Source organism: Microcaecilia unicolor, chromosome 2 (genome assembly GCF_901765095.1).
Source record: "Microcaecilia unicolor chromosome 2, aMicUni1.1, whole genome shotgun sequence".
NCBI classification, from domain to species: Eukaryota; Metazoa; Chordata; class Amphibia; order Gymnophiona; family Siphonopidae; genus Microcaecilia; species Microcaecilia unicolor.
In genome coordinates, this window is record NC_044032.1 from 7,214,221 (window position 1) to 7,240,110 (window position 25,890).

At 44.0% G+C, this 25,890-nt stretch overlaps 1 protein-coding gene across 1 annotated transcript in view; it reads right to left on the bottom strand.

The window, feature by feature from the left end:
* LOC115461801 (C-type lectin domain family 12 member B-like) overlaps nt 1-25,890 on the bottom strand; it is a 179,837-nt gene that overhangs the window by 140,759 nt on the left and 13,188 nt on the right. Inside the window, exon 2 of the mRNA XM_030191844.1 lies at nt 18,665-18,806. Within this exon, the coding sequence (XP_030047704.1) occupies nt 18,665-18,695 (31 nt within the window). The 5' untranslated portion in view covers nt 18,696-18,806. The remainder of the gene's footprint in view (nt 1-18,664; nt 18,807-25,890) is intronic.

Here is a 25,890-nt window from a genome sequence, read left to right on the forward strand (position 1 = left end):
GGAATTTATTCTTAGCTCAGCAGACATGCTTATTAACATCTGTGCTTCTTAATGATATTTTAATTTAATCGGAATTTAAGCATGTTGTAATGAGCCTGGTCACTTTGCACAGAACCTGATTAACTCTATGTTTTAACCTAACTTGGATACAGACATAAAATTCTTAGTGAGTGCATGTAATTTAAAAACACTGAAAATGCCATGCCTTATGTAACATCATTAACCAATGAAAACTTAGACAAGTTATTCTCTGTGTAGTTTTTCACAGTGGAGATTAAACTTCAAAAGAAAAGCTCCTGAAATCTAATTAGTTCTACAATCAAACCCATTAAGCTAATCCTGATATGCTCTGTTCATAAGTACATAAGTATTGCCATACTGGGAAAGACCAAAGGTCCATCAAGCCCAGCATCCTGTTTCCAACAGTGTCCAATCCAGGTCACAATACCTGGCAAGATCCCAAAAAAGTACAAAAAATTCTATACCGCTAATCCCAGAAATAGTGGATTTTCCCCAAGTCCATTTAATAGGTCTATGGACTTTTCCTTTAGGACGCCGTCCAAAACTTTTTATAAATCCGCTAAGCTAGCTGCCTTTACCACATTCTCTGGCAACAAATTCCAGAGTTTAATTACATGTTAAGTGAAGAAATATTTTCTCCGATTCATTTTAAATTTACTACATTGTAGCTTCATTGCATGCCCCCTAGACCTAGTATTTTTGGAAAGCGTAAACAGACACTTCACATCTAGACGCTTCACATCTACCCATTCAACTACACTCATTATTTTATAGACCTCTATCACATCTCCCCTCAGCTGCCTTTTCTTCAAACTGAAGAGCCCTAGCCACTTTAGCTTTTCCTGATAGGCATGTCGTCCCATTCCATTTATCATTTTCGTTGCCCTTCTCTGTACCTTTTCTAATTCCACTATATCTTTTTTGAGATGCAGCGACCAGAATTGAACACAATATTCGAGGTGTGGTCGCACCATGGAGAGATACAAAGGCAGTATAACGTCCTCATTTTTGTTTTCCATTCCTTTCCTAATAATACCTAACATTCTATTTGCTTTCTTAGCCGCAGCAGCACACTGAGCAGAAGGTTTCAACGTATAATCAACGACGACACCTACATCTCTTTCTTGGTCTGCAACTCCTAACGTGGAACCTTGCATGATGTAGCTATAATTCGGGTTCCTCTTTCCCACATGCATCACTTTGCACTTGCTCACATTAAACGTCATCTGCCATTTAGACGCCAAGTCTCCCAGTCTCATAAGGTCCGCTTGTAATTTTTCACAATTCTCCCGCGATTTAATGACTTTGAATAACTTTGTGTCATCAGCAAATTTAATTACCTCACTAGTTACTCCCATCTCTAGGTCATTTATAAATATGTTAAAAAGCAGCGGTCCCAGCACAGAGCCCTGGGGAACCCCACTAACCACCCTTCTCCATTGAGAATACTGACCATTTAACCCTACTCTCTGTTTTATCTTTTATCCAGTTTTTAATCCACAATAGAACGCTACCTCCTATCCTATGACTCTCCAATTTCCTCTGGAGTCTTTCATGAGGTACTTTGTCAAACGTCTTCTGAAAATCCAGATACACGGTTTTCACAGGAAAGAGCCAAACACCTCCACACCTGGATAAGTGAATAAAAATGTTAAATAATTAAAATGTACCTTCTCTCTCCAAGCACAGTCTCCATTTCTCTTCTTTAGGGAACTGATTTTGAAGTGTTTCTGTGGGTGCAAAACAGATACTCTGTTTTGATTTTAAGCTCCTTTGAGCAGGGACTGTCCTTCTTTGTTAAACTGTACAGCGCTGCGTAACCCTAGTAGTGCTCTAGAAATGTTAAGAAGTAGTAGTAGTAGTTTTAGGGTGTTATTGGGGTACCTGACATCTACATAAGAACATAATGTTGTACCACAGCATTAACAGTTAGCATCTAGCAGGCACAGAAGGACCTAGTGCCCCTAGTACAACTCTTCATTTTAATTCTAACTAGGATAACAAGGGAGGAGTGCTCATACAGAGTTTTAATTATATTTCATTACTTTCTAAGAAGAAAACACTAAATAAATCCCACAATATACCATATAAGCTAAAGACTTTTTTATATTAGACTAATATCCTTAATAACATAGCAAGTTTTAATTGAACTCAAAAATACTAAGATGGAGACAGCAGTCCAGCAGCGAGAGGGGTGCTATCCAGTCTTTTGCAGTGAGTGTCACATGTATGATTATCTCCCAGATGGTGAGCAGTTATATGTATGTGCCTGATGAAAACAGCTCCTAGCTCTCAAAGAACGGGTCCATTCTCTTGAGGCTAGAGTAGCAGACTTGGAGGAGCTGAGAAAGACAGAGAGGTACATAGAGGAGACCTGTTGCAGAAAAGTCCCACCTCCAGTCTGGCAGCCCCTGTGCTGTCTTGGAGGAGGCAAGTCTCCTAGAAGGACAGCATCATCCTGGTGAAGCAGGAAGTACTCCTATCTGTACCCTTCTCCACCACCGCTAACTCCAGACTCCGCCCCTTCTGCCTCGCAGCACCTTATGCCTGGAACAGACTTCCTGAGCCCATACGCCATGCGCCCTCCCTACCCATCTTCAAGTCCTTACTCAAGGCCCATCTCTTCTCCCTTGCTTTTGGCGCCTAACCACCTTCCCCATTCCTGTTATCTACACTGACTACGTAGTATGTTACCGTTAGATTGTAAGCTCTCTTGAGCAGGGACTGTCCCTCCCCGTGTTTAAACTTGTACAGCACTGCGTAACCCTGGCAGCGCTATAGAAATGTTAAGTAGTAGTAGTAGTAGTAGTACTGTAGCCAGGACCTGCCCACCAGGGGATACACTATCCTCTAACACCAAGGATATATCTCCAAGAACTTTTGCCCAGGCAGGAAGGGTTAGGACAGTTGTTGTAGTTGGTGATTCGATCATTAGGCATGTAGATAGCTGGATGGCTGGTGGACATGAGGATCACCTGGTCACTTGCCTGTCTGGTTCGAAGGTGGTTCGAAGGTGGCAGACCTCACGCATTACCTACACAAGATCTTATATAGTGCTGGGGAGGAGTATGCTGTCTTGGTACATGTGGGTACCAATGACATAGGAAAATGTGGGAGGAAAGTTCTGGAAGCAAAATTTAGGATCTTAGGTAGAAAACTCAACTCCAGATCCTCCAGGGTAGCATTTTCAGAGATGCTCCCTGTTCCAAGCGCAGGTCCCAAAAAGCAGGCAGAGCTCCGAAGTCTCAATGCATGGTTGAGATGATAGTGTAAGGATGAAGGATTTAGATTTGTTAGGAACTGAGTGACATTCTGGGAAAGGGGGAGACTGTTCCAAAAGGATGGGCTCCACCTTAACCAGGATTGAACCAGGCTGCTGGTGCTAACTTTTAAAAGGAGATATATCAGCTTTTAAAGTAGAATGGGGGGGGGGGGGGGGGGGGAGCCGACAGTCGCCCAGGAGTGCATGGTTCAGTGTGGAGTATCCTTGAAGGATTCTATTGAAACAGAATATTTAGGGAATCCCAGTAAAGAGGTTTCAACGATGCTGAAAGTAAGCCAGGTATGCTTAATGAGAGAGCAGGATAAAGGAGGCACATTATCCCCTTCAACTTCTAAGCAGTTAGTAGATCAAAGGAAAAAACATAATTAAGTGCCTGTATACAAATGCTAGAAGCCTAAAAAATAAGATGGAGAGTTAGAGTATATAGCAATATATGATGAGGTAGATCTAAAAGACATCTCAGAGACTTGGTGGAAAGAGGACAATCAATGGGACACTGTGTTATCAGGGTACAAATTGTATCACAATGATAGAGAGGATCAAATTGGAGGGGGGGGGGGGGGGGTTGCGCTATATGTTAAAAATGGAATTAAGTCAAATAAAATAAACATTCCACATACTACTACTACCACTTATCATTTCTATAGTGCTACTAGATGTATGCAGTGCTTACAATCTAATTAGGACAGACTAACAGGACAAATAAGGGATAAGGGAATTACTAAGTTGGGAATGATAAAACATGGGTACTGAACAAATGAGTAAGGATTAGGAGTGAAAAGCAGCATGGAATCATAAAGCAGCGTGGAATCATTATGGACAGAAATTCCATGTGTGAAGGGAAGGAGTTTTCTTGTATGGTTTTACTACCGTCTGCCAGGACAGAACGGACAGATGAAGAAATGTTTTTCAGAGATTAGAAAGCTGGCAAATTGGGCAACGCTATAATAATGGGTGATTTCAATTATTGCAATATATGGAATTTGTAGAATATAATCACTACAAGTTCAAAAATTCTACACTACAACAGTGTTCAAGGGTGAATATACAGTAGACTTCAAAAATGAAAGTTGGTGGAGAAAAAAGACCAAGGGTGAAAAAGGAGTGTCCGGTTTCACTGAGGTCTTTTTTCTCCACCAACTTTCATTTTTGGAAGTCTATATTCACCCTTGAACACTGTTAGTGTAGGATTTTTGAAGTTGTAGTGATTTCAATTATTCCAATATTGACTGGATAAATGTTACATCAGGGAGTACCAGGGAAATAAAATTTCTAGATGTAATAAATGAGTGCTTCTTGGAGCAACTGGTCCAGGAACCGAAACGAGAGATCTGGTCCTTGGCGTGCAGGGTATAGTGCGACAGGTGGCAGTGTTGGGTCCCCTGGGAAACAGTGATCATAACCTGATCAAGTCTGAGCTATCATCTAGGATGAACCTGCAAAGGAAATCTACTGTAGCTGCATTTAATTTTTGAAAGGGCGACTATAATAAAATGAGGAAAATGGTTAAAAAGAAACTAAAAAGAATCAACTGCAAAGGTTAGGATACTAAATCAGGCATGGACATTATTCAGAAATACCATCTTGGAAGCCCAGTCCAGATGCATTCTATGTATTTGCAAAGGTGAAAAAAAGACAACAGCCAGCATGGTTAAAAGTGAAGTAAAAGAGGCTATTATAGCCAAAGATTGTCCTTCAAAGAATGGAAAATGGACCAAAATGAAAAAAAAATAAGAAGCACTGAAAAGTCAGATGCAAAGCATTAATAAGGAAGAATAAAAGAGAATATGAAGAGAAACTTGCCGCAGAGGCTAAAACTCACAGTAACAACGTTTTCAGGTACATCAGAAGCAGAAAGCCTGTGAGGGAATCTGTGGTACTGTTAGATAACGAAGGAGCAAAAGGGGCACTCAGGGAGAACAAGGCCATAGCGGAGAAAATGAATGCATTCTTTGTTTCTGTCTTTATAGAAGAAGATGTAAGAGAGCTGCCTGTACCGAAATGGTTTTCAAGGGTGATGATGCAGAGGAACTGAAAGAAATCTCGGTGAACCTGGAAGATGTACTGAGCCAAACTGACAAACTAAAGAGTAGTAAATCACCTGGACTAGATGGCATACAACCAAAGGTACTCAAAGAACTCAAGGATGAAATTGCTGATCTGCTTTCAGTAATATGTAACCTGTTGTTAAAATTGTCCGTAGTACCTGAAGACTGGAGGGTAACCAATGTAACGTAAATTTTTAGGTTTTTAGGGTTGATCTGGGAAATTACAGACCCGTAAGCCTGACGTCAGTGTTGGGCAAAACAGTGGAAACTATTATAAAGAATACTGAAGACATAGGCAAACATGGTTTAATGGAACAGAATGGGTTCAGCCAAGGAAAAGCTTGCCTCACAAAGTTGCTTAATTTCTTTGAAGGCGTGAATCAACATATGGACAAGGGTGAGCCTGTTGATGTAGTGTATCTATTTATTTATTTATTGCATTTGTATCCCACATTTTCCCACCTCTTTGCAGGCTCAGTGTGGCTTACAATACATCGTGAATGATGGAAATACAATTTGTTACAATTTGATTATGGGTTACATGGAATTATGAGAAGACAAAATGAAGATAACATTATGAGGCAATAAGAACTATAGGATAGCAACTTGAGGATAACTTCATGAGACATGACACATTTCTAGCTAGATTTTCAAAAAGCTTTTGATAAAGTTCCTCATGAGAGACTTGTGAGAAAATTAAAGATTCATGGGATAGGAGGAAAGGTTCTGGTGTGGATTAGGAATTGGTTATTAGAAAACAGAGGATAGGGTTAAATGGTCATTTCTCTTAATGGAGGAGAGTGCACAGTGGAGTGCCACAGGAATCTGTACTGGGACCGGTGCTATTTAACATATTTATAAATGATATGGAAATTGGAATGACGAGCGATGTGATTAAATGTAGATGATACAAAACTATTTAACGTTGTTAAAACATGTACGGACTGTGAAATATTGCAGGAAGACCTTAGGAAATTGGAAGTCTGGGCATCCAAATGGCAGATGAAATTTAATGTGGACAAATGCAAGGTGATGCACATTGGAAAGAATAATCCGAATCATAGTTACCAGATGCTAGGGTCCACCTTGGGGGTCAGCACTCAAGAAAAAGATCTAGGTGTCACTGTAGATAATACGCTGAAATCTTCTCAGTGTGCGTCGGCAGCCAAAAAAGCAAACAAGATGCTAGGAATTATTAGGAATGGGATGGTGAATAAGACCAAAAATACTATAATGCCTCTGTATCGCTCCATGGTGCGACTGCATCTCAAGTATTGTGTTCAGTTCAGGTCACTGTTGTAATCTGTTGGGTTGGTCGTGAGCCCTTGGGCCCTGGCCGAGGCCAAGGGGAGACCGACCCACCACCACACACCTCAGCTATCCAATACCCCTAAGCTACCCCTCCCCGCAGTCCCTCAGGAAGAAGGGAAATAGGCATACAGGCGGGCCTCATGGCCGAACCGGAACCCACGCACACAGAGCCACTCGTGCGAGCCTCACGGCTGAACTGGAACCCAATCACACACAGGGAGGGGTGAAAGAACCCAGAGGGCCCCCCGGGCCCCAAGATGCCAGACACGCACTGAACACCAGCAATAGGGCAGAGGGAGAAACAAAGGACCAGAGCGGGCCACGCCCACCCAGGGGACTAGCGCAGGACAGGGGAACTAAACACAGCAACCCCCCCCCCATCAGGGTAGGAAGCCCCAGGCAGAAGCCAGAGGAACCAGACACAAAAGGAAGGCAGAAAGCCTTTGCCTCAAACCCACTGTAGATAGAGGCAAACAGAACACAAAGGGTTAAGCTTGTAGAGCCAGCAGAGAGAGAGAGTTCCATAAATCAACAAACAATCAGAAAGAACGCTTCCCTTCCCCAAGAGGGAGCAGGGCTGATAGAACAAACACACTGGCAGAGGCAGGAACACCATACACACAGTACACAAAGGATTAAACTCACTGAGCCAGCAGGCCGGGACACTGGGAAGAGAAGTCCTTAAAAACAAACAAACAAAGGAGAACGCTCTCACTCAGCCCAGAGCCCCGGAGGCTGAGCAATGCCCAGCCCCCACTAAACAAACGAGCAGCTGACCCTGATTACAGAGCTACGCACACACACACAGCAGCAGCTAACCCAGAGGGAAGGAAAAGAATACTCTAACACAACACAGATCCCTGTCAGAACCTAGAGCACGTTCTGAGAGAAAACTATCAGGCTTTCCAGTTACCACCATGCGTAAGTAACGCAAAAGCAGAGAAACTCTTCAGCTGCAGGCTAAAGTACTATCCCCTGACGTCAGCACAACCCCTGGCAGCCAATCAGAAGAGACGTCCCCCCCTCCCCCTCAGCCAAACCGGCAGAATCATAACAACTGTATCTCAAAAATGATATAGCGGAATTAGAAAAGGTTCAAAGAAGAGCAACCAGAATGATAGAGAGGATGGAACTGCTTCCATACAAGGAAAGGCTAAAGAGGTTACGGCTGTTCAGTTTGGAAAAGAGACAGCTGAGGTCTACATAATCCTGAGTGGTGTAGAAAAGGTAGAAGTAAATCGATTTTTTTACTTGTTCCAACAGAACAAAGACTAGGGGACACTCAAGGAAATTACATGGAAATACTTTTAAAACAAATAGGAACAAATATTTTTTTTACTCAATGGATAATTAGCTCTGGAACTCTTTGCTGGAAGATGTGGTAACAGTGGTTAGCGTATCTGAGTTTAAAAAAGTTTTGAGAAGTTGCTGGAGGAAAAGTCTACAGTTTGCTATTGAGACAGACATGGGGAAGCAACTGTTTGCCCAGGGATACTGGGCTAGTTGGACCATTGGTCTGACCCAGTATGGCTACTCTTATGTTCTCTTACTCTTATGACACTTACAGGCTCATTTTCGAAAGAGATGGACGACCATCTTTCGACATAAATCGGAACATGGACATCCATCTCCCAAAAACTTCCAAATCGGTATAATCGAAACCCGATTTTGGACGTCTCCAACTGCAGTCTGTCGCAACTGCAGTCCATCGCAAGGACGTCCAAATTAAGGGGGCGTGCCAGAGGCGTGGTGAAGGCGGACTTGGGCATGCATAATACTTGGACGTCTTTGAGCCATAATCGAAAAAAGCAGGGACGTAGTAAAGTAAAACTGGATGTGTTTTTTTTATGAATACGGCACAAAAAGGTGCCTGAAATGACCAGATGACCACCGGAGGGAATCGGGGATGACCTCCCGTTACTCCCCCAGTGGTCACTAACCCCCTCCCACCCTCAAAAAACATCTTTAAAAATATTTTGTGCCAGCCTCTATGCCAGCCTAAGATGTCATACTTAGGTCCATGACAGCATATGCAGGTCCCTGGAGCAGTTTTAGTGGGTGCAGTGCACTTCAGACAGGCGGACCCAGGCCCATCCCCCCCTACCTGTTACACTTGTGGTGGTAAATGTGAGCCCTCCAAAACCCAATGGACCCACATCTAGGTGCCCCCCCCATCACCCGTAAGGGCCATGGTAGTGGTATACAGTTGTGGGTAGTGGGTTTTGGGGGGCTCAGCACACAAGGTAAGGGAGCTATGTACCTGGGCGCAATTTATGAAGTCCACTGCCGTGCCCTCTAGGGTGCCCGGTTGGTGTACTGGCATGTCGAGGGGACCAGCGAACTACGAATGCTGGCTCCTCCCACGACCAAAGGGCTTGCATTTGGTTGTTTCCGAGATGGGCGCCCTTGGTTTCCATTATCGCCAAAAATCAGAAATAACCAAGTCTAGGGACGACCATCTCTAAGGACGACCTAAATTTCAAGATCTGGGCGTCCTCGACCATATTATCAAAACGAAAGATGGACGTCCATCTTGTTTTGATAATACGGGTGTACGTCCATCTTGTTTCGATAATACGGGTTTCCAAGCCCCTCCCTTTCAATTATGCCCCTCCACGTATTCACTTCTGTGATTTTCTGTTTAACTAATCCTCACTAATTTTTGTTAAAAACAAAAAAAGAAATATACTACCTGTGTGTCTCTACATGCTAATAAATGGGAAACGTGTCAGCTATGTTTCTTTAAAAAGGGGGGGGGGGGGGGGAAGAGCTGGCCAGACTCACAATGTTATGCATTCCTCTGTGTTATTTTTTTTTTTAACTATTTGTCATTTTTCTCCCAGATAAGTGAGAGACTCCTCAGCAGTAATGTTTTTCTTTTGTCACGGTTTCAAACAAAAGAATTAAGAGGATCATGATTCCAAGTTGATTGTTTTCTCATTTTTTGTTTTTGCTTTCTGTTAAGCAATTGTAAATGTGATTTTAGTTCAGAATTGTTTTCTTTTGCATGCATATTTTTATACCGAACTCAGTATAAATCTTTTTTTATTATTTTTCATTTTTGCAGAGTGCACAGTGGTTTCTTGTTGATTTTTTTTTCTTTTGAGGAAAAAACAATTATCAAGTAACCTTTTTATTTATTATTATTATTTTATTATTATTTATTGCATTTGTATCCCACATTTTCCCACCTATTTGCAGGCTCAATGTGGCTTACAGAGTTTTGTTATGACATAGTCTGCAATTCCATAGGATTTCTCTTCTGCCAGGATTAGGAGGAGCTGGAATTGCAGGGATGTAAAGTGTGTGTGTGTGTGAGGGGGGTGGGGTGGGGGGGACAGAAATCCTGCAATACCCTGTACTATGGTTCCAAGTATACTTGCGCCTTTGGAAAAGGTAGCCTGGTATTTAGAGCTTTCTTTTTCCATGTGTTTTTCTTCAGCTACTGAGTCCAAGGGTGTGTGCCCCCGTGACTTTCCAAGATTTCCTTTGTCCACTCCCATTTCCTGTTAAGCCACTGGGACTTGCTTAGTCGATACATAGAATGGTTTAAGGTGCTTTCCATATTACTTGCTATCCAAAGGAGTCACATATGTAGGCAGCCTACCTTTGACCTCATGGTTTTTTCATATACTTTTAGCCATTAACAACTGTTTGGTTTACTCAATGAACTCTTTCATTCTGCTTTATACCTTGCTGTTTTTGGCTCTACACTTTTTTTTAGAGTTTATCAATAGGTTTCTAGCTTCAGTTAAAATTTAATGCCAAGAAGTGTACAGTGATGCACTTGGGGTGCAGAAACCCGAAAGAGAGATACCGGATAGGAGGGGAGAGATTAGTAAGCTCGATTCAGGAGAGAGACCTTGGGGTGTTGGAGTCTGAGGATCTGAAGGTGAAGAAACAATGCGACAAGGCAACAGCCGTGGCCAGAAGGATGCTAGGCTGAGTAGAGAGGGGCATAACCAGCAGAAGAAAGGAGGTATTGATGCCCCTCTACAAGTCGTTGGTGAGGCCCCACTTGGAGTATTGTGTTCATTTTTGGAGGCCGTATCTTGCTAAAGATAGAAGCAGTGCAAAGAAAAGCTTAAAAAAATGGTATGGGATTTGCGTTGCAAACAGTACAAGGAAAGACTTGCTGACCTGAACATGTATACCTTAAGAGGAAAAGAAAAACAGAGGTGACATGATACAGACGTTCAAATATTTGAAAGATATTAATCCACAAATGAACCTTTTTCGGAGATGGGAAGGCGGTAAAACTAGAGGACATGAATTGAGGTTTAAGGGGGGTAGACTCAGGTGTAATGTGTGATAAGGAAGAGGCTGTCCTACCCTGGTTAGGCCCCTAGAGGGCGCTAACCCCCTAAAAATGTCCAGGGAGAAGGGCTAGGTGAGTCACAAAAAAGGGAGCCAGAAAGGGGATGTATAGCTGGAGGTCGCTAGGACCGGGGAGAGTCCTGGGGATAGAAACAGGTGCAGCAGGTTATGGGCTGGGTCCTGTTTGGCCATGAACCATTTAATACCCCACCTGAGTTATGAGGGGGGAGAGAGAAGAGCCAGCAGCTGCAGAGAAGGGCTAATAGCTGAAGCAGGAGGATCCCCATGAGAAGGACTGGCTGTGCCTTATGTCCCGGTGGTGAAAAGACTGGGTGTCAGATGTAAAGACTGGGTGTCTAGAACTGTGTGTTCCCAAGAAGGAAGCTGGCTGGGGTAAGAAGGCCCTAGAGCCCTGATGGCGAACCTATGACACGCGTAGCCATTTTCGGTGACACGCGGAGAAGCAGCGGAGTTCCTTGAGCGCGACCTCCCTCCCCCGGCGAAATCACCCCCCCCGGTGCATGTTTACCCGCTGGAGGGGGGTGCCGTGTGCGCTCCTATTGGCTCCCTCCCTGCTGCTCCCTCTGCCCCGGCTCCTGCACGGCCGTTAGGGGATCTTTGATCTCACTTCCGGCCGGCGGAGCAGAGAGCAGCGGAATGCCGTGGGGGACGCATCTCTGAGGGCCCTGTGATCACCATTACCCGCAACCATCATCCAATCTACTGTTCTGGGGTGTCGTGGATTTGTAATTGACCATCATTACTGAGATAGGTGAGGGGGAGGCTGGGAGAGGCGAGGGCATGTGCTATGGGTGCCGTTTCCCGCCATTAGAAATAGCGGCAGCCGTCTTAATTTACATAAGGTGGTCAGTTAGGCTAGTTAACCCCTAATTGCCTGCAGGGCTAACAGGCTATCTATAATTCTATCTTCTGTCACTGCCCCCCTGATGGAGAACCCAAAAAATAAAAACCAAGGTTAAGTAAAGGAAGTGGTAGTAGCAGTAGCCGACCCTTTCAAGAGACATGGACCGAGATGTATGGCATTATAGAAAAAAATGGCAGATCATTTTGCATTCTATGTACTGAAACGGTAGTAAGCAGAACGTGGAATATAAATAGACATTTTGAAACTAATCATTCCCAGCTCTTGAAAAAAAGTGAGGATGAAAGGAAGGAATACATTTCCAGGCAGCTACACTTTTATAAGAGCCAATCTAATTCCATCCTTACATTTGTAAAAGGTTCTACAAATTTAACATCTGCAAGTTTGAGCATTGCTCACTCCATAGCTCAGCATGGAAAAGCACTCAGTGAGGGAGGATTTATTAAAGAAACTCTCCTAAGATGTGCACCAGTTCTATTTCACGATATGCAGAATAAAGATGCAATTATTAAGAGAATATCTGAGTTACCAGGAAATTTGGAGTGCCTGGATCCGATTACCAGACACTTTTAGCACCCTGAAAAATATAGCAATGGCTTTACTCACAATTTTTCCCTCTACGTACTTTTGTGAAACCTTATTCTCAGCGTTAAATAATATCAAAATCAACAAAAGAAACAGATTGAAAGATGAAGTTAGTAGCGCTTGCTTGGGCTTGAAGTGTACAAAATACCAACCTTCAATTGAAGATTTAGCCAATGAAATTCAGCAACAAAAAAGTCACTAATAGGCAGATTAGTTAAAGAATTCCCCCTCCCCCTCACTTGTCTTAGTTCACGGCACCCCACACAAATTAAATAATATCAAGACCAATAAAAGAAACCGACTGACAGATGAACAAAGAAGTCACTAAGCAGGTAAGTTAAATAATTAGGTTTTGGTTTATTAAATACAGTTATATATTACAATTATACATTTTTGTTATTTAAACTATAAATATCGCAAAATTATGGGTTTTTTTCTCGAAGTGACACACCACCCGAGTTATGCTCGGTTTTTTGGCGAATTTTGACACACCAAGCTCAAAAGGTTGCCCATCACTGCCCTAGAGAGTATCAAGAATAAGAACTATGTGTTCAAAGAGGTACTGTGTGTCCCAGAGGAAAAGACTGTGTCTAGAACATTGAAGAAGTACTGTGTGTCCCAGATGAAAAGGCTGTGTGTCTAGAACAGTGAAGAGGGACTGTGTGTCCGGGACTGAGTTAATAGTGAGTACTGTGTGTCCCAGAGGAAGGGACGGTGTGTCTAGAACAGTGAAGAGGGACTGTGTGTCCGGGCCTGAGTTGGTGCTGAGCCCAGGTGCCTGGGTGAGAGGGCTCAGGGGGAAGAAATCTATGGGTATTGAACTGTGCAAGAAGAAATGTTTAAAATGGAAGATTGCACTGAGTAGGAAGAAATGAAATGGTTAAGCTGGAAGAACTATTTAAGCTTGTGAAAGTGTTTTAAGCTAAAAGAAGTGTGCCCCAGAGGCTGGAATAAAGATTTGTTTGAGATGAGACCTGACCATGTGTTGCTTGTTTGAGAACCAGGTCATCCCGAGTAGAAAGGGGTAGGAGCATAATTTGCATAAAATCTGCATATTGTGAACCAGCTCACCCTGAGTGAGAGAGGGACCTGGGATCCTGAGGTGGGAGCTTCATCATCACATTCCAATAGCCTCATCATCTTCACAAATGTCAGGAAGTATTTTAGGGTGGTAGATATGTGGAATGCCCTCCCGCGGGAGGTGGTGGAGATGAAAACGGTAATGGAATTCAAAAATGCGTGGGATAAACACAAAGGAATCCTGTTTAGAAGGAATGGTTCCATGGAATCTTAGCGGAGATTGGACGGAGACGCCGGTAATTGGGAAAGAAAACGGGAGCTGGGCAGACTTCTACGGTCTACGCCCTGATCGTGACTGGATAGGGATGGGCTGGAGTGTAAATTTTAAGGGGCTTCGATGTTAGCTTCAGAACTTAGTACAAGAACAGTACTGGGCAGACTTCTGCGGTTTGTGCCCTGAGAAAGGCAAGGACAAATCAAATTCGGGTATACATATCAAGTATCACATACCATGTAAAATGAGTTTATCTTGTTGGGCAGACTGGATGGACCTTGCAGGTCTTTATCTGCCGTCATTTACAATGTTACTATATTACTGCCTGCTTGTCCTCGGAGAATAAAGATTAGCAACACAGTAAACACCTTGGAGGGAATGGAAAGCATGATGAGTGATTAACAAAAATGGCAAAATTGGGCTGATGCTTGGCAGTTAAGCTTTAATGTGAAAAAATGTGGGGTGATGCATTTGGGGTGCAGAAATCCAAAAGAGCTATATGCAACAGGAGGCCCCTTGCTGTTACCCCCCCCCCCTCCCCCCATTAACCTGTTATTCCATTTCATTTTTTACCCTTTCACTGTCTGAGTCACTTTTCCTTTGTTTTGTCTCACCCCCACCAATAGAGAACTGGGCATAAAGGAACATTACCATATTCCAGTTTAGCTATGGTTGAGGAACTCCAGCTGGCTAACCAGGAAAAGCAAAATGGCTAAACTGTCAAACCTAAAGCTGATTTTCCTTCCTCTTTCTCTTTTCTGTGGTCTGACTCCACAAAGATGCTGATAGTTCCCTTGGGCTCACTGCCTAAGCTCCTGCACGCTAGTCTCTCACTGGCTGCCCCTCTGTGCACACCAGCTGGAAGGGGTGAGAGGGGGACAAGAGAATAAGACCAGAATCAGGAAAAAGTAATTTTATTCCTGACAGAAGCCTAGTGCCAGAACATGCAGTTAATTACTCCACGGAAGCTGGTCCTGCCCAGTGCTGCTCCCTTACAGTTCAGGCCTTCTTACCCTCCTGATCCCATTGCACATATTCAGAGAAGTCTTCTGGGATCCAGGAATTCTGCCAGGGTCAAATGCGCCCAAGAGCTCTTTCCCTCCATTGCCTCAGGTACGAACTTAGATTGTGAGCCCTCCTGGGACAGAGAAATATCCTGTGTACCTGAATGTAACGCACCTTGAGCTACTACTGAAAAAGGTGTGAGCAAAATCCCCCCCCCCCCCCCAAAAAAGGCAACAATTTTGTAAAAAATTCTAGAGCCCGATATTCAGCCTGCAGTGATCACTGATCGCTACCTGCGTTAAACCCAGATATTCAGTGCCAGCACTAAACTGGCCAAGTCTGTCTCTGCTCCTGAATGCCGTCAAAATAGCCGATTTTCAGTTTGGCACTAACTGGTTAAGTGCTGCTGAACAGGCAATTTAACCAGTCAGGAGCTGCTTCTGGCCAGTTAAATCAGCCCCCTAATCTATTCTGACTAATGCTATTTTTTTTCTTTCTTAAATTGGTGATAAATCGGCAAATTTATTTCTGAAGGTTTGGCTTCCTGTGCCTCTCCTATGCAGCACCTACGTAAGAGTGACTTGATTGCATGTACAAGTCAGGAATTAAGTGGTCCAGGACATGTTTTTACATAGTGGCCCATGTACATAGGAGCCAGCTCTGAGGGTACTGTGGGTGCCAATATTACTACTACTACTACTTATCATTTCTATAGCGCTACTAGACTTACGCAGCGCTGTACACTTGAACATGAAGAGACAGTTCTTGCTCGACAGAGCTTACACTCATTAGGACAGACAAACAGGACAAACAAGAGATAAAGGAATATTAAAGTGAGGATGACAAAATAAGGGTTCGGAACAAGTGAATAAGGGTTAGGAGTTAAAAGCAGCATCAAAAAGGTGGGCTTTTAGCTTAGATTTGAAGACGGCCAGAGATGGAGCTTGATGTACCGGCTCAGGAAGTCTATTCCAGGCATATGGTGCAGCAAGATAAAAGGAACGGAGTCTGGAGATAGCAGTGGAGGAGAAGGGTGCAGATAAGAGAGACTTACCCAGTGAACGGAGTTCCCTGGGAGGAATGTAGGGAGAGATGAGGGTGGAGCGATACTGAGGAGCTGCAGAGTGAATGCACTTATAGGTCAATAAGAGGAGTTTGAACTGTATGCAGAAACAGATAGGAAGCCAGTGAAGTGACTTGAGGAGAGGGCTAATATGAGCATAACGACCCTGGCGGAATATTAGTCGTGCAGCAGAATTTTGAACAGATTGAAGAGGAGAGAGATGGCTAAGTGGGAGACCTGTGAGAAGCAAGTTGCAATAGTCTAAGTGAGAGGTGATAAGAGTGTGGATGAGGGTTCTGGTAGTGTGCTCAGAAAGGAAAGGGCGAATTTTGCTGATATTATAGAGAAAGAAACGACAGGTTTTAGCAGTCTGCTGAATATGTGCAGAGAAGGAGAGGGAGGAGTCGAATATGACCCCAAGGTTATGAGCTGATGAGACTGGAAGGATGAGATTGTTATCCACAGAAATAAATGGGGGAGGAGGAGATGTTGGTTTAGGGGGAAAGATAAGAAGCTCAGTCTTGGTCATGTTTAGTTTCAGATGGCGCTGAGACATCCAGGCAGCAATGTCAGACAGGCAGGCTGATACTTTGGCCTGGATTTCGGCTGAGATTTCTGGTGTGGAGAGGTAGATCTGGGAGTCATCAGCGTAAAGATGATATTGAAAACCATGGGATGAGATCAGAGTACCAAGGGAAGAAGTATAGATAGAGGTCCCAGGACAGATCCCTGAGGTACACCAGGTGACAGTGGGATAGAAGGAGAGGAGGATCCACTAGAGTATACACTAAAGGTACGCTGGGAGAGATAAGAAGAAAACCAGGAAAGAACAGAGCCCTGAAATCCAAGTGAGGACAGCGTATCATTGGCAGAATATTCAGCAAATTCCTTGCTGTGTCGAGGGAGGTATAATTTCTGTTCGGTTTAGCACTCCTAATTGTGTTCAAAAGTTGGCTCCTGTGCCCACGTAGCTTTGGTTCACTGTGACGTACTTGACTCCAATCCGTGGTGTATCAGCAGGCCAGCAGAGTTTTGAAGCTGTGCAAATCTCCACCTATCTGATACTGCCTGATGTGTGCTAGATCCCACTGCTGAGCTGCGCAGCTTCACAGATGGACCTATCTGCATTCACAGCATGCAACAGCAAATCAATGGTTACTCTTGATACCTAAATATATTATGCATACCAAAACTTAATACATAAAAATATTTTATTTATTTATTTGCTGCACTTGTATCCCACATTTTCCCACCTATTTGCAGGCTCAATGTGGCTTACAAAATGTTATAGCAACATGTACTCATTATAGGATAAGAATTTCAAAATACAGATGGGTACATAGAATATCAAAGCAATCATATTAATGGAATAATAATTTTACAATTATTACAAATAAGAGTGCATAAGTAAATCATATTGGATTGGAAGTGGATTGAAAGATCAACATAACATAACATAATGATATCAGGACAAGATATAATATTCAGTCATGAGGATGTAATTGGGATGAACAGATAGGAGGGATCCTTAATAGTTGTGATTGGAATAATTAGGAAGTCAGATCGTTATGGGGAATCTTTATTCTACGCCTTTATGAATAAGTAGGTCTTTAATAACTTTCAGAAGGTTGTCACGTCGTGTGTCGTTTTTATGGCAATCGGTAATTCATTCCATAGTTGTGTGCATAGTCCTCTGCAATTGGGATAATGAAGGTTGAGTCCAGTGTGTTAATTTGTATCTTGGAATAAAGGTTTGATTTTATTACACACGTCTGCTCCGGTTTCTTGGAAGAGCCCATCTTTCCTACTCTTTGCTTTGTATAATGAAGGTTTAAGCAGGTGCGTGATGAACTTTTATTGTATCTCTCTGGTAAGTCAATTAGGTCTGACATGTATGATGGGGCATCTCCATAAATGATTTTATGGACCAAGGTACATATCTTGAATGCAATACGGTCCTTCAGTGGGAGCCAATGCAGGCTTTCTCTAAAGGGTATGGAGGTAGCTTTCAAATCTGCACCATTTGGTGCAATGTTCTCAGGTATTTCTACCTTTGGGGGTTGCACCAATTCTCATAGAAAAATATGACCAAACTTTCCCGGGCAGCAAGAACGTGTGTAAATGCTAATGTAGGTCCACGCAATTACACCAGCTGAATGGCTGCCATAAATGCCCCTGTCTGCAAAGTAACCATGCGTAAGGCTACTTACATCAGTATTCCATAAAGAAAAGTAAGCACCTATCTTTCCACAGGGAGATGGTGAAAATGAAAATGGTGACAGAATTCAAGCACGCGTGGGATAAACAAAGGAATCCTGTTCAGAAAGGAATGGATCCTAAGGAGCTTAGCCGAGATTGGGTGGCAGAGCCGGTGGCGGGAGGCGGGGATAGTGCTGGGCAGACTTATACGGTCTGTGCCAGAACCGGTGGTGGGAAGCGGGGCTGGTGGTTGGGAGGTGGGGATAGTGCTGGGCAGACTTACACAGTCTGTGCACTAAAAAGGACAGGTACAAATCAAGGTAAGGTATACACAAAAAGTAGCACATATGAGTTTATCTTGTTGGGCAGACTGGATGGACCATGCAGGTCTTTTTCTGCCGTCATCTACTATGTTACTATGTTACAGTAGGTGCCTCCTTATTGAATTACAGTGGAGATGACCAAGAACCAGGGTGCAGCCAGAATTCTTCCTTAAAAATCTTGATATGATCATGCACGTACTGGAATGTTGTTCTGTGTAATCAACATTGACATCACAAATATTTTATGTGTTTGCGAGGCTGATATTCATCGGCAGATTAACATTCCAGCAAGGGCACAGATGTGTTTGACACAGAACTTTGTATACAATTACCTAACTGCATCGGAGGACTAAATTTTCTCATTATCTTCACCTTAGAAGTCGTGTGCTCCGCCCATCAGCACATGGCTCTAACGCATGGTTTTCTGCATCGGCCCCTCAGTGCTCATACAGGCTTCTATTAGTCCTTTGGCTGCTGAAACAAGAGTTACCCAAATATGCAGATTATAAAGCAGGAAAACATAATAACTACGGTTTATCATTATACATAACCACATGCACAAACTGTCCTTTTTCATACTATATCAAAACATATGCCAATTAAAACCTTCTGAACAGAGGCTGAGGTACCAGAACATAGTTTACATGAAAATTAAGTTAGTTAGAAAATAAAACATACTAGCTATAATTTAGTGTTTTTTTGCAGCATTATTCCACTTGAATGCACAGATATAAAGTTTAACTAACAACAAATAAACGATATTGTAGAGACTCCTAGGGTTCTGCCTTGCTTACATGTCAGAGACCTCTAGTGGCTCTACAAGAATACTGTGCTCTGACGTATTTATACCCCTGCAGCTTCTAGAACAAGGGGAGGGGTCTACCAGGGAGGAAACAGTAGGAGACCCTTTTTGGAGGGAAAATGGGACGGAAAAACTCAAGGAATGACTAAAGAGTTTAGGGCAGGAGAAGACATAGTTGAGGGGACATACAGTGGTGGAAATAAGTATTTGATCCCTTGCTGATTTTGTAAGTGTGCCCACTGACAAAGACATGAGCAGCCCATAATTGAAGGGTAGGTTATTGGTAACAGTGAGAGATAGCACATCACAAATTAAATCCGGAAAATCACATTGTGGAAAGTATATGAATTTATTTGCATTCTGCAGAGGGAAATAAGTATTTGATCCCCCACCAACCAGTAAGAGATCTGGCCCCTACAGACCAGGTAGATGCTCCAAATCAACTCGTTACCTGCATGACAGACAGCTGTCGGCAATGGTCACCTGTATGAAAGACACCTGTCCACAGACTCAGTGAATCAGTCAGACTCTAACCTCTACAAAATGGCCAAGAGCAAGGAGCTGTCTAAGGATGTCAGGGACAAGATCATACACCTGCACAAGGCTGGAATGGGCTACAAAACCATCAGTAAGACGCTGGGCGAGAAGGAGACAACTGTTGGTGCCATAGTAAGAAAATGGAAGAAGTACAAAATGACTGTCAATCGACAAAGATCTGGGGCTCCACGCAAAATCTCACCTCGTGGGGTATCCTTGATCATGAGGAAGGTTAGAAATCAGCCTACAACTACAAGGGGGGAACTTGTCAATGATCTCAAGGCAGCTGGGACCACTGTCACCACGAAAACCATTGGTAACACATTACGACATAACGGATTGCAATCCTGCAGTGCCCGCAAGGTCCCCCTGCTCCGGAAGGCACATGTGATGGCCCGTCTGAAGTTTGCCAGTGAACACCTGGATGATGCCGAGAGTGATTGGGAGAAGGTGCTGTGGTCAGATGAGACAAAATTGAGCTCTTTGGCATGAACTCAACTCGCCGTGTTTGGAGGAAGAGAAATGCTGCCTATGACCCAAAGAACACCGTCCCCACTGTCAAGCATGGAGGTGGAAATGTTATGTTTTGGGGGTGTTTCTCTGCTAAGGGCACAGGACTACTTCACCGCATCAATGGGAGAATGGATGGGGCCATGTACCGTACAATTCTGAGTGACAACCTCCTTCCCTCCGCCAGGGCCTTAAAAATGGGTCGTGGCTGGGTCTTCCAGCACGACAATGACCCAAAACATACAGCCAAGGCAACAAAGGAGTGGCTCAGGAAGAAGCACATTAGGGTCATGGAGTGGCCTAGCCAGTCACCAGACCTTAATCCCATTGAAAACTTATGGAGGGAGCTGAAGCTGCGAGTTGCCAAGCGACAGCCCAGAACTCTTAATGATTTAGAGATGATCTGCAAAGAGGAGTGGACCAAAATTCCTCCTGACATGTGTGCAAACCTCATCATCAACTACAGAAGACGTCTGAAGGCTGTGCTTGCCAACAAGGGTTTTGCCACCAAGTATTAGGTCTTGTTTGCCAGAGGGATTAAATACTTATTTCCCTCTGCAGAATGCAAATAAATTCATATACTTTCCACAATGTGATTTTCCGGATTTAATTTGTGATGTGCTATCTCTCACTGTTACCAATAACCTACCCTTCAATTATGGGCTGCTCATGTCTTTGTCAGTGGGCACACTTACAAAATCAGCAAGGGATCAAATACTTATTTCCACCACTGTATGGAGGGGCATAATTGAACGAAAACGTCTATCTCCATGGGCGTTTATCTCCGAGAACGGGTCCGTGAAGGGGCGGACCGAACCGTATTTTGGGAAAAAAAATAGACGTCCATGTTTTATTCGACAATTTGTGAGCTGGGCGTTTTTGTTTTTCAGTGATAATGGAAAATGAAAGCGCCCAGCTCAAAAACGAATAAATCCAAGGCATTTGTTCGTGGGAGGGGCCAGGATTCATAGTGCACTGGTCCCCCTCACATGCCAGGACACCAACCGGGCACCCTAGGGGGCACTTTTACAAAAACAAAAAAAAAAGGTAAAAGAGCTCCCAGGTGCATAGCACCCTTCCCTTGTGTGTTGAGCCCCCCAAATCCCCCTCAAAACCCACTGCCCACAAGTCTACACCATTACTATAGCCCTAAGGGGTGAAGGGGGCCACCTACATGTGGGTACAGTGGGTTTGGGGGGGGGGGGGTTGGACGACTAAGCATTAAGCAGCACAATTGTAACAGGTAGGGGAGGGATGGGCCTGGGTCCACCTGCCTGAAGTCCACTGCACCCCCTAATAACTGCTCCAGTGACCTGCATACTGCTGCCAGGGAGGTGGGTATGAAATTTGAGGGTGAAAATAAACAGTTGTGAAATGGCATATTTTGTGGTGGGAGGGGGTTTGTGACCACTGGGGGAGTCAGGGGAGGTCATCCCCGATTCCCTCCAGTGGTTATCTGGTCATTTAGGGCACTTTTTGGGGCCTTATTCGTGGAAAAACAGGGTCCAGGAAAAGTGCCCTAAATTCTCGCTAAAAACGCATATTTTTTTTCCATTATCGGCGAAAGGCGCCCATCTCTGATCGGCCGATAACCACGCCCCAGTTCCGCCTTCACCACGCCTTCGACACGCCCCCGTCAACTTTGTACGCTTCCGCGATGGAGTGCAGTTGAAAACGTCCAAGTTCGGCTTTCGATTATACCGCGTTATTCGTTTTTGGGAGATAAACGCCTATCTCCCGATTTAGGTCGCAATATAGGCGTTTTTGTCTTTCGATTATAAGCTGGATGATATCAGCTTATACAATCCTGAGTGGAGTGGAATGGGTATATGTGAACTGATGATTTACTTTTTCAAAATGTACGACACAGTAATACATTTATAACAAACAGAAAACGTTTTTATACTGTCTAATACACTAATAACACTATGGAACCCTTTTACAAAGCCACACTAAAAAGTGGCCTGACGTAGCTCCAACACGGGTCTTTGATGCGCACTGAGGCCACTTTTAGTGCTGTCACGATAAGACAGATGTTTCTATTTTTCCAATAATGGCCATACGCCATATAGTGAAGATACTTACCTGTAGCAGGTATTCTCCGAGGACAGCAGGCTGAATATTCTCACAAGTGGGTCGCCGTCTGCGTTGGCCTGGGAACCAGCATTTTGCAAAAGTAAAAAAGTTTGCCAGAGCCTTCTGGTGTGCGTGCAGCACACATGCGCGGACCAATTTCCCGCCTGTCGCATGAACGCGTATGTCAGTTAAGTCTAAAAGTAAAAAGAAATAGACAACTCCAAGGGGAGGTGGGTGGGATTGTGAGAATATTCAGCCTGCTGTCCTCGGAGAATACCTGTTACAGGTAAGTATCTTCGCTTTCTCCGAGGACAAGCAGGCTGCTTGTTCTAACACTTGGGGTATCCCTAGCATCCACAGACTTGAAAGCAATCAACGAAACAACTATCTTTCGTAAATCTCTGAAAACATTCTTCTTCAACAAGGCCTACAAAGAACACCTATAACCTCACTAATTCACCTCACCAACCCATTCAAACATGAAAGACCACATTATACAACAATCTTAAGCACTACCCCCTTCTTCCCTTCCCTTCCTTGATCGCTACACATTACTAACTGTATCTGATATCCTGCTATGACAATGTTAACAAATCTATGTAAGCCACATTGAGCCTGCAAATAGGTGGGGGAATGTGGTATACAAATGCAATAAATAAATAAATAAAATCCAGGCGCACCTAAAACAAACATTGGTCAATTGGGCCTCGCAACGGTGAGGACATAACATAGGTTGACCTGAAACTATATACAACTAGCTGAGAGTGCAGCCTGGAACAGAATAAAATGGGCCTAGGTGGGTGGAGTTGGATTCTAAACCCCAAACAGATTCTGCAGCACAGACTGCCCAAACCAACTGTCACATCGGGTATCCATCTCAAGGCAGTAGTGGGATGTGAATGTGTGGACTGAAGACCATGTTGCAGCTTTGCAAATCTCTTTAATGGAGGCTGATTTCAAGTAAGCCACTGACGAAGCCAAGGCTCTGACATTATGAGCCATGACATGGCCCTCTAGAATCAGCCCAGCTTGGGCATAAGCGAAGGAAATGCAATCTGCTAGATAATTGGAGATTGTGCATTTTTCGATGGCGACTCCCCTCCTGTTGGGATCAAAAGCAACAAATAACTGGGCAGACTGTCTGAAGGGCTTCATCTGCTCCACATAAAAGGCCAATGCTTTCTTGCAGTCCAAGGTGTGCAAGCTGCTTTCGCCAGGGTGGGCATGAGGACGGGGAACGAATGTTGGCAAGTCAACTAACTTGTTCAGATGGAACTCCGACACCACCTTCGGCAGGAACTTAGTACAAGGTGCATCCACTACTAAGGCCTGAAGCTCACTGACCCTATGAGCTGAAGTAACAGCCACCAAGAAAACAACCTTCCAGGTCAAGTACTTCAGATGGCAGGAATTCAGTGGCTCAAAAGGAGCTTTCGTCAGCTGGGTGAGAACGACGTTGAGATCCCATGACACGGGCAGAGGTTTGACAGGGGGCTTTGACAAAAGCAAACCTCTCATGAAGTGAACAACTAAAGGCTGTCCAGAGATAGGCTTATCAAGCAGGGTCTGTGTAGGATAAGAGAGAGGATCTAGGGCCTTGCTGTCACACCAGATGGCAAACCTCCTCTACTTGAAAGAGTAACATCTCTTCATGGAATCTTTCCTGGAAGCAAGCAAGACTCGGGAGACACCCTCTGAAAGACCCAAGGAGGCGAATTCTAAGTTCTCAACATCCAGGCCATGACAGCTTATCCTCCACCTCCATAGGGAATGGAATGGCCGCAGCCATTTCCCGAACAAAAGATGAAAAAGAGAGACTTTCAGTAGGAGACCGTCTCCTTTCAGGTGGAGGGAAAGGTTCAGAGGGAATCCCAAAAGACACATCAGAGGAAAAGAATCTGGGATCTTCCTCTGACTCCCACAAGTGCTCCTTTTCAGTATTGGAAAGCATTTCCCTAAATGAACTCTGAGACTGAGCCTGCCTCGACGCCGAGGAACGACGTAAAAAAGGCACAAAAAATAAAGGGAGAAACCCGGCCATGCAGCCTAAAACCAAAAAAGAAAGGAAACTTAAAATTGGACAGAAAAGAACTGAAAAATAAAGGGAAAACACACTTTCCTTTTTTTTTTTATAACAAGACGAAAACAAATGAAAATAAGGCGATAAAATCACAAAAAAATGAAGGCTCTTTCTCGGACAGAAAATGAGGAGCACATGAGGAACCTGCCACACCTCATTGCGGAAAAGAAAGAACTGAGGTACATGCTCACACGACAGGCAGGGAAAATTGTTCCGCACGTGCAGGCTCTGGCAAACTTTTCTGATTTTGCAAAATGCTGGTTCCCGGGCAGAAGCGGATGTCGACCAATTTGTAAGAATATTACAGCCTGCTAGTCCTCGGAGAATTCCCCGTTTCAGTAGATCCACAAGTGTATGAGCCCTTACCACCACCTATTTTATAGCTGGTAAGAGCTCACGAGCTGTCCTTATCTTCCAGCTACTGGAGTCGCCGTCAAAGCGGACTTAACATAACATACATAACATAGTAGATGCCAGCAGATAAAGTCTGCCCAGTACTGTCCTCATGTTCCAAATTATTAGAGTTTCCATTGAAGCCCTCTCCAGCACATCACATCCTAAACCGGATTTGCTATAGGTGGGACATAGACCGTACAAGCCAGCCCAGCATCGGCCTTAGTTTTTATACCCAGAGTTGCCATCTAAGCACCACTTGACATGCAAACACATATGCAACCCTTTAAGTTTTGTTTTCTAATTAGAGACCCTCCACGCCTTTTTGAATTCCGCTACCACCCTTGAATGTAAGCTCTCACCAGAATTCCAAATCTTCCTTTTTCATCTCTGTCCTTTATAACTATGGGTCTCAAGGCAATCCTTCTGTGTATCAGTATCACCCTAGAAAACTACTTCCCCAAGCTATCCATCATCTTTGTAAGCTTGATTTTTTTTTTTTTCTGTGTACATTAGTAAATCCTTTCTGAGAACACTTCCCACTCCTCACTCTGGTGATTCTCATTTCCTCAGTTCAGCCCTTTTTCTCACTGAATTTTTCTCTAAGTCTCTTCCTTGTTTAGGTACAACTGGAGCCTGAAGCAATAGGTGCATCTTATTTCTGATTTGCTGATACCCCTTTCTTTTGAACTGTTTGCTTCTGTGCTGTGCTTGCTGGAGTTACCCTGAGGCGAAGAAGATAAAGGAAACCACTTACATAGTAACATAGTAGATGATGGCAGAAAAAGACCTGCACGGTCCATCCAGTCTGCCCAACAAGACAACTCATGTGTGCTACTTTTGTGTATACCCTACTTTGATTTGTACCTGTGCTCTTCGGGGCACAGACCGTATAAGTCTGCCCAGCACTAGCCCCGCCTCCCAACCACCAGCCCCGCCTCCCAACCACCGGCTCTGGCACAGACCGTATAAGTCTGCACAGCACTATCCCCGCCTCCCACCACCGGCTCTGGCACAGACCGTATAAGTTTGCCACGCACTATCCCCGCCTCCCAACCTCCAGCCCCGCCTCCCACTACCAGCTCTGCATCCAATCTTGGTTAATCTCCTGAGGATCCTTTCCTTCTGAACAAGATTCCTTTATGTTTATCCCACGCATG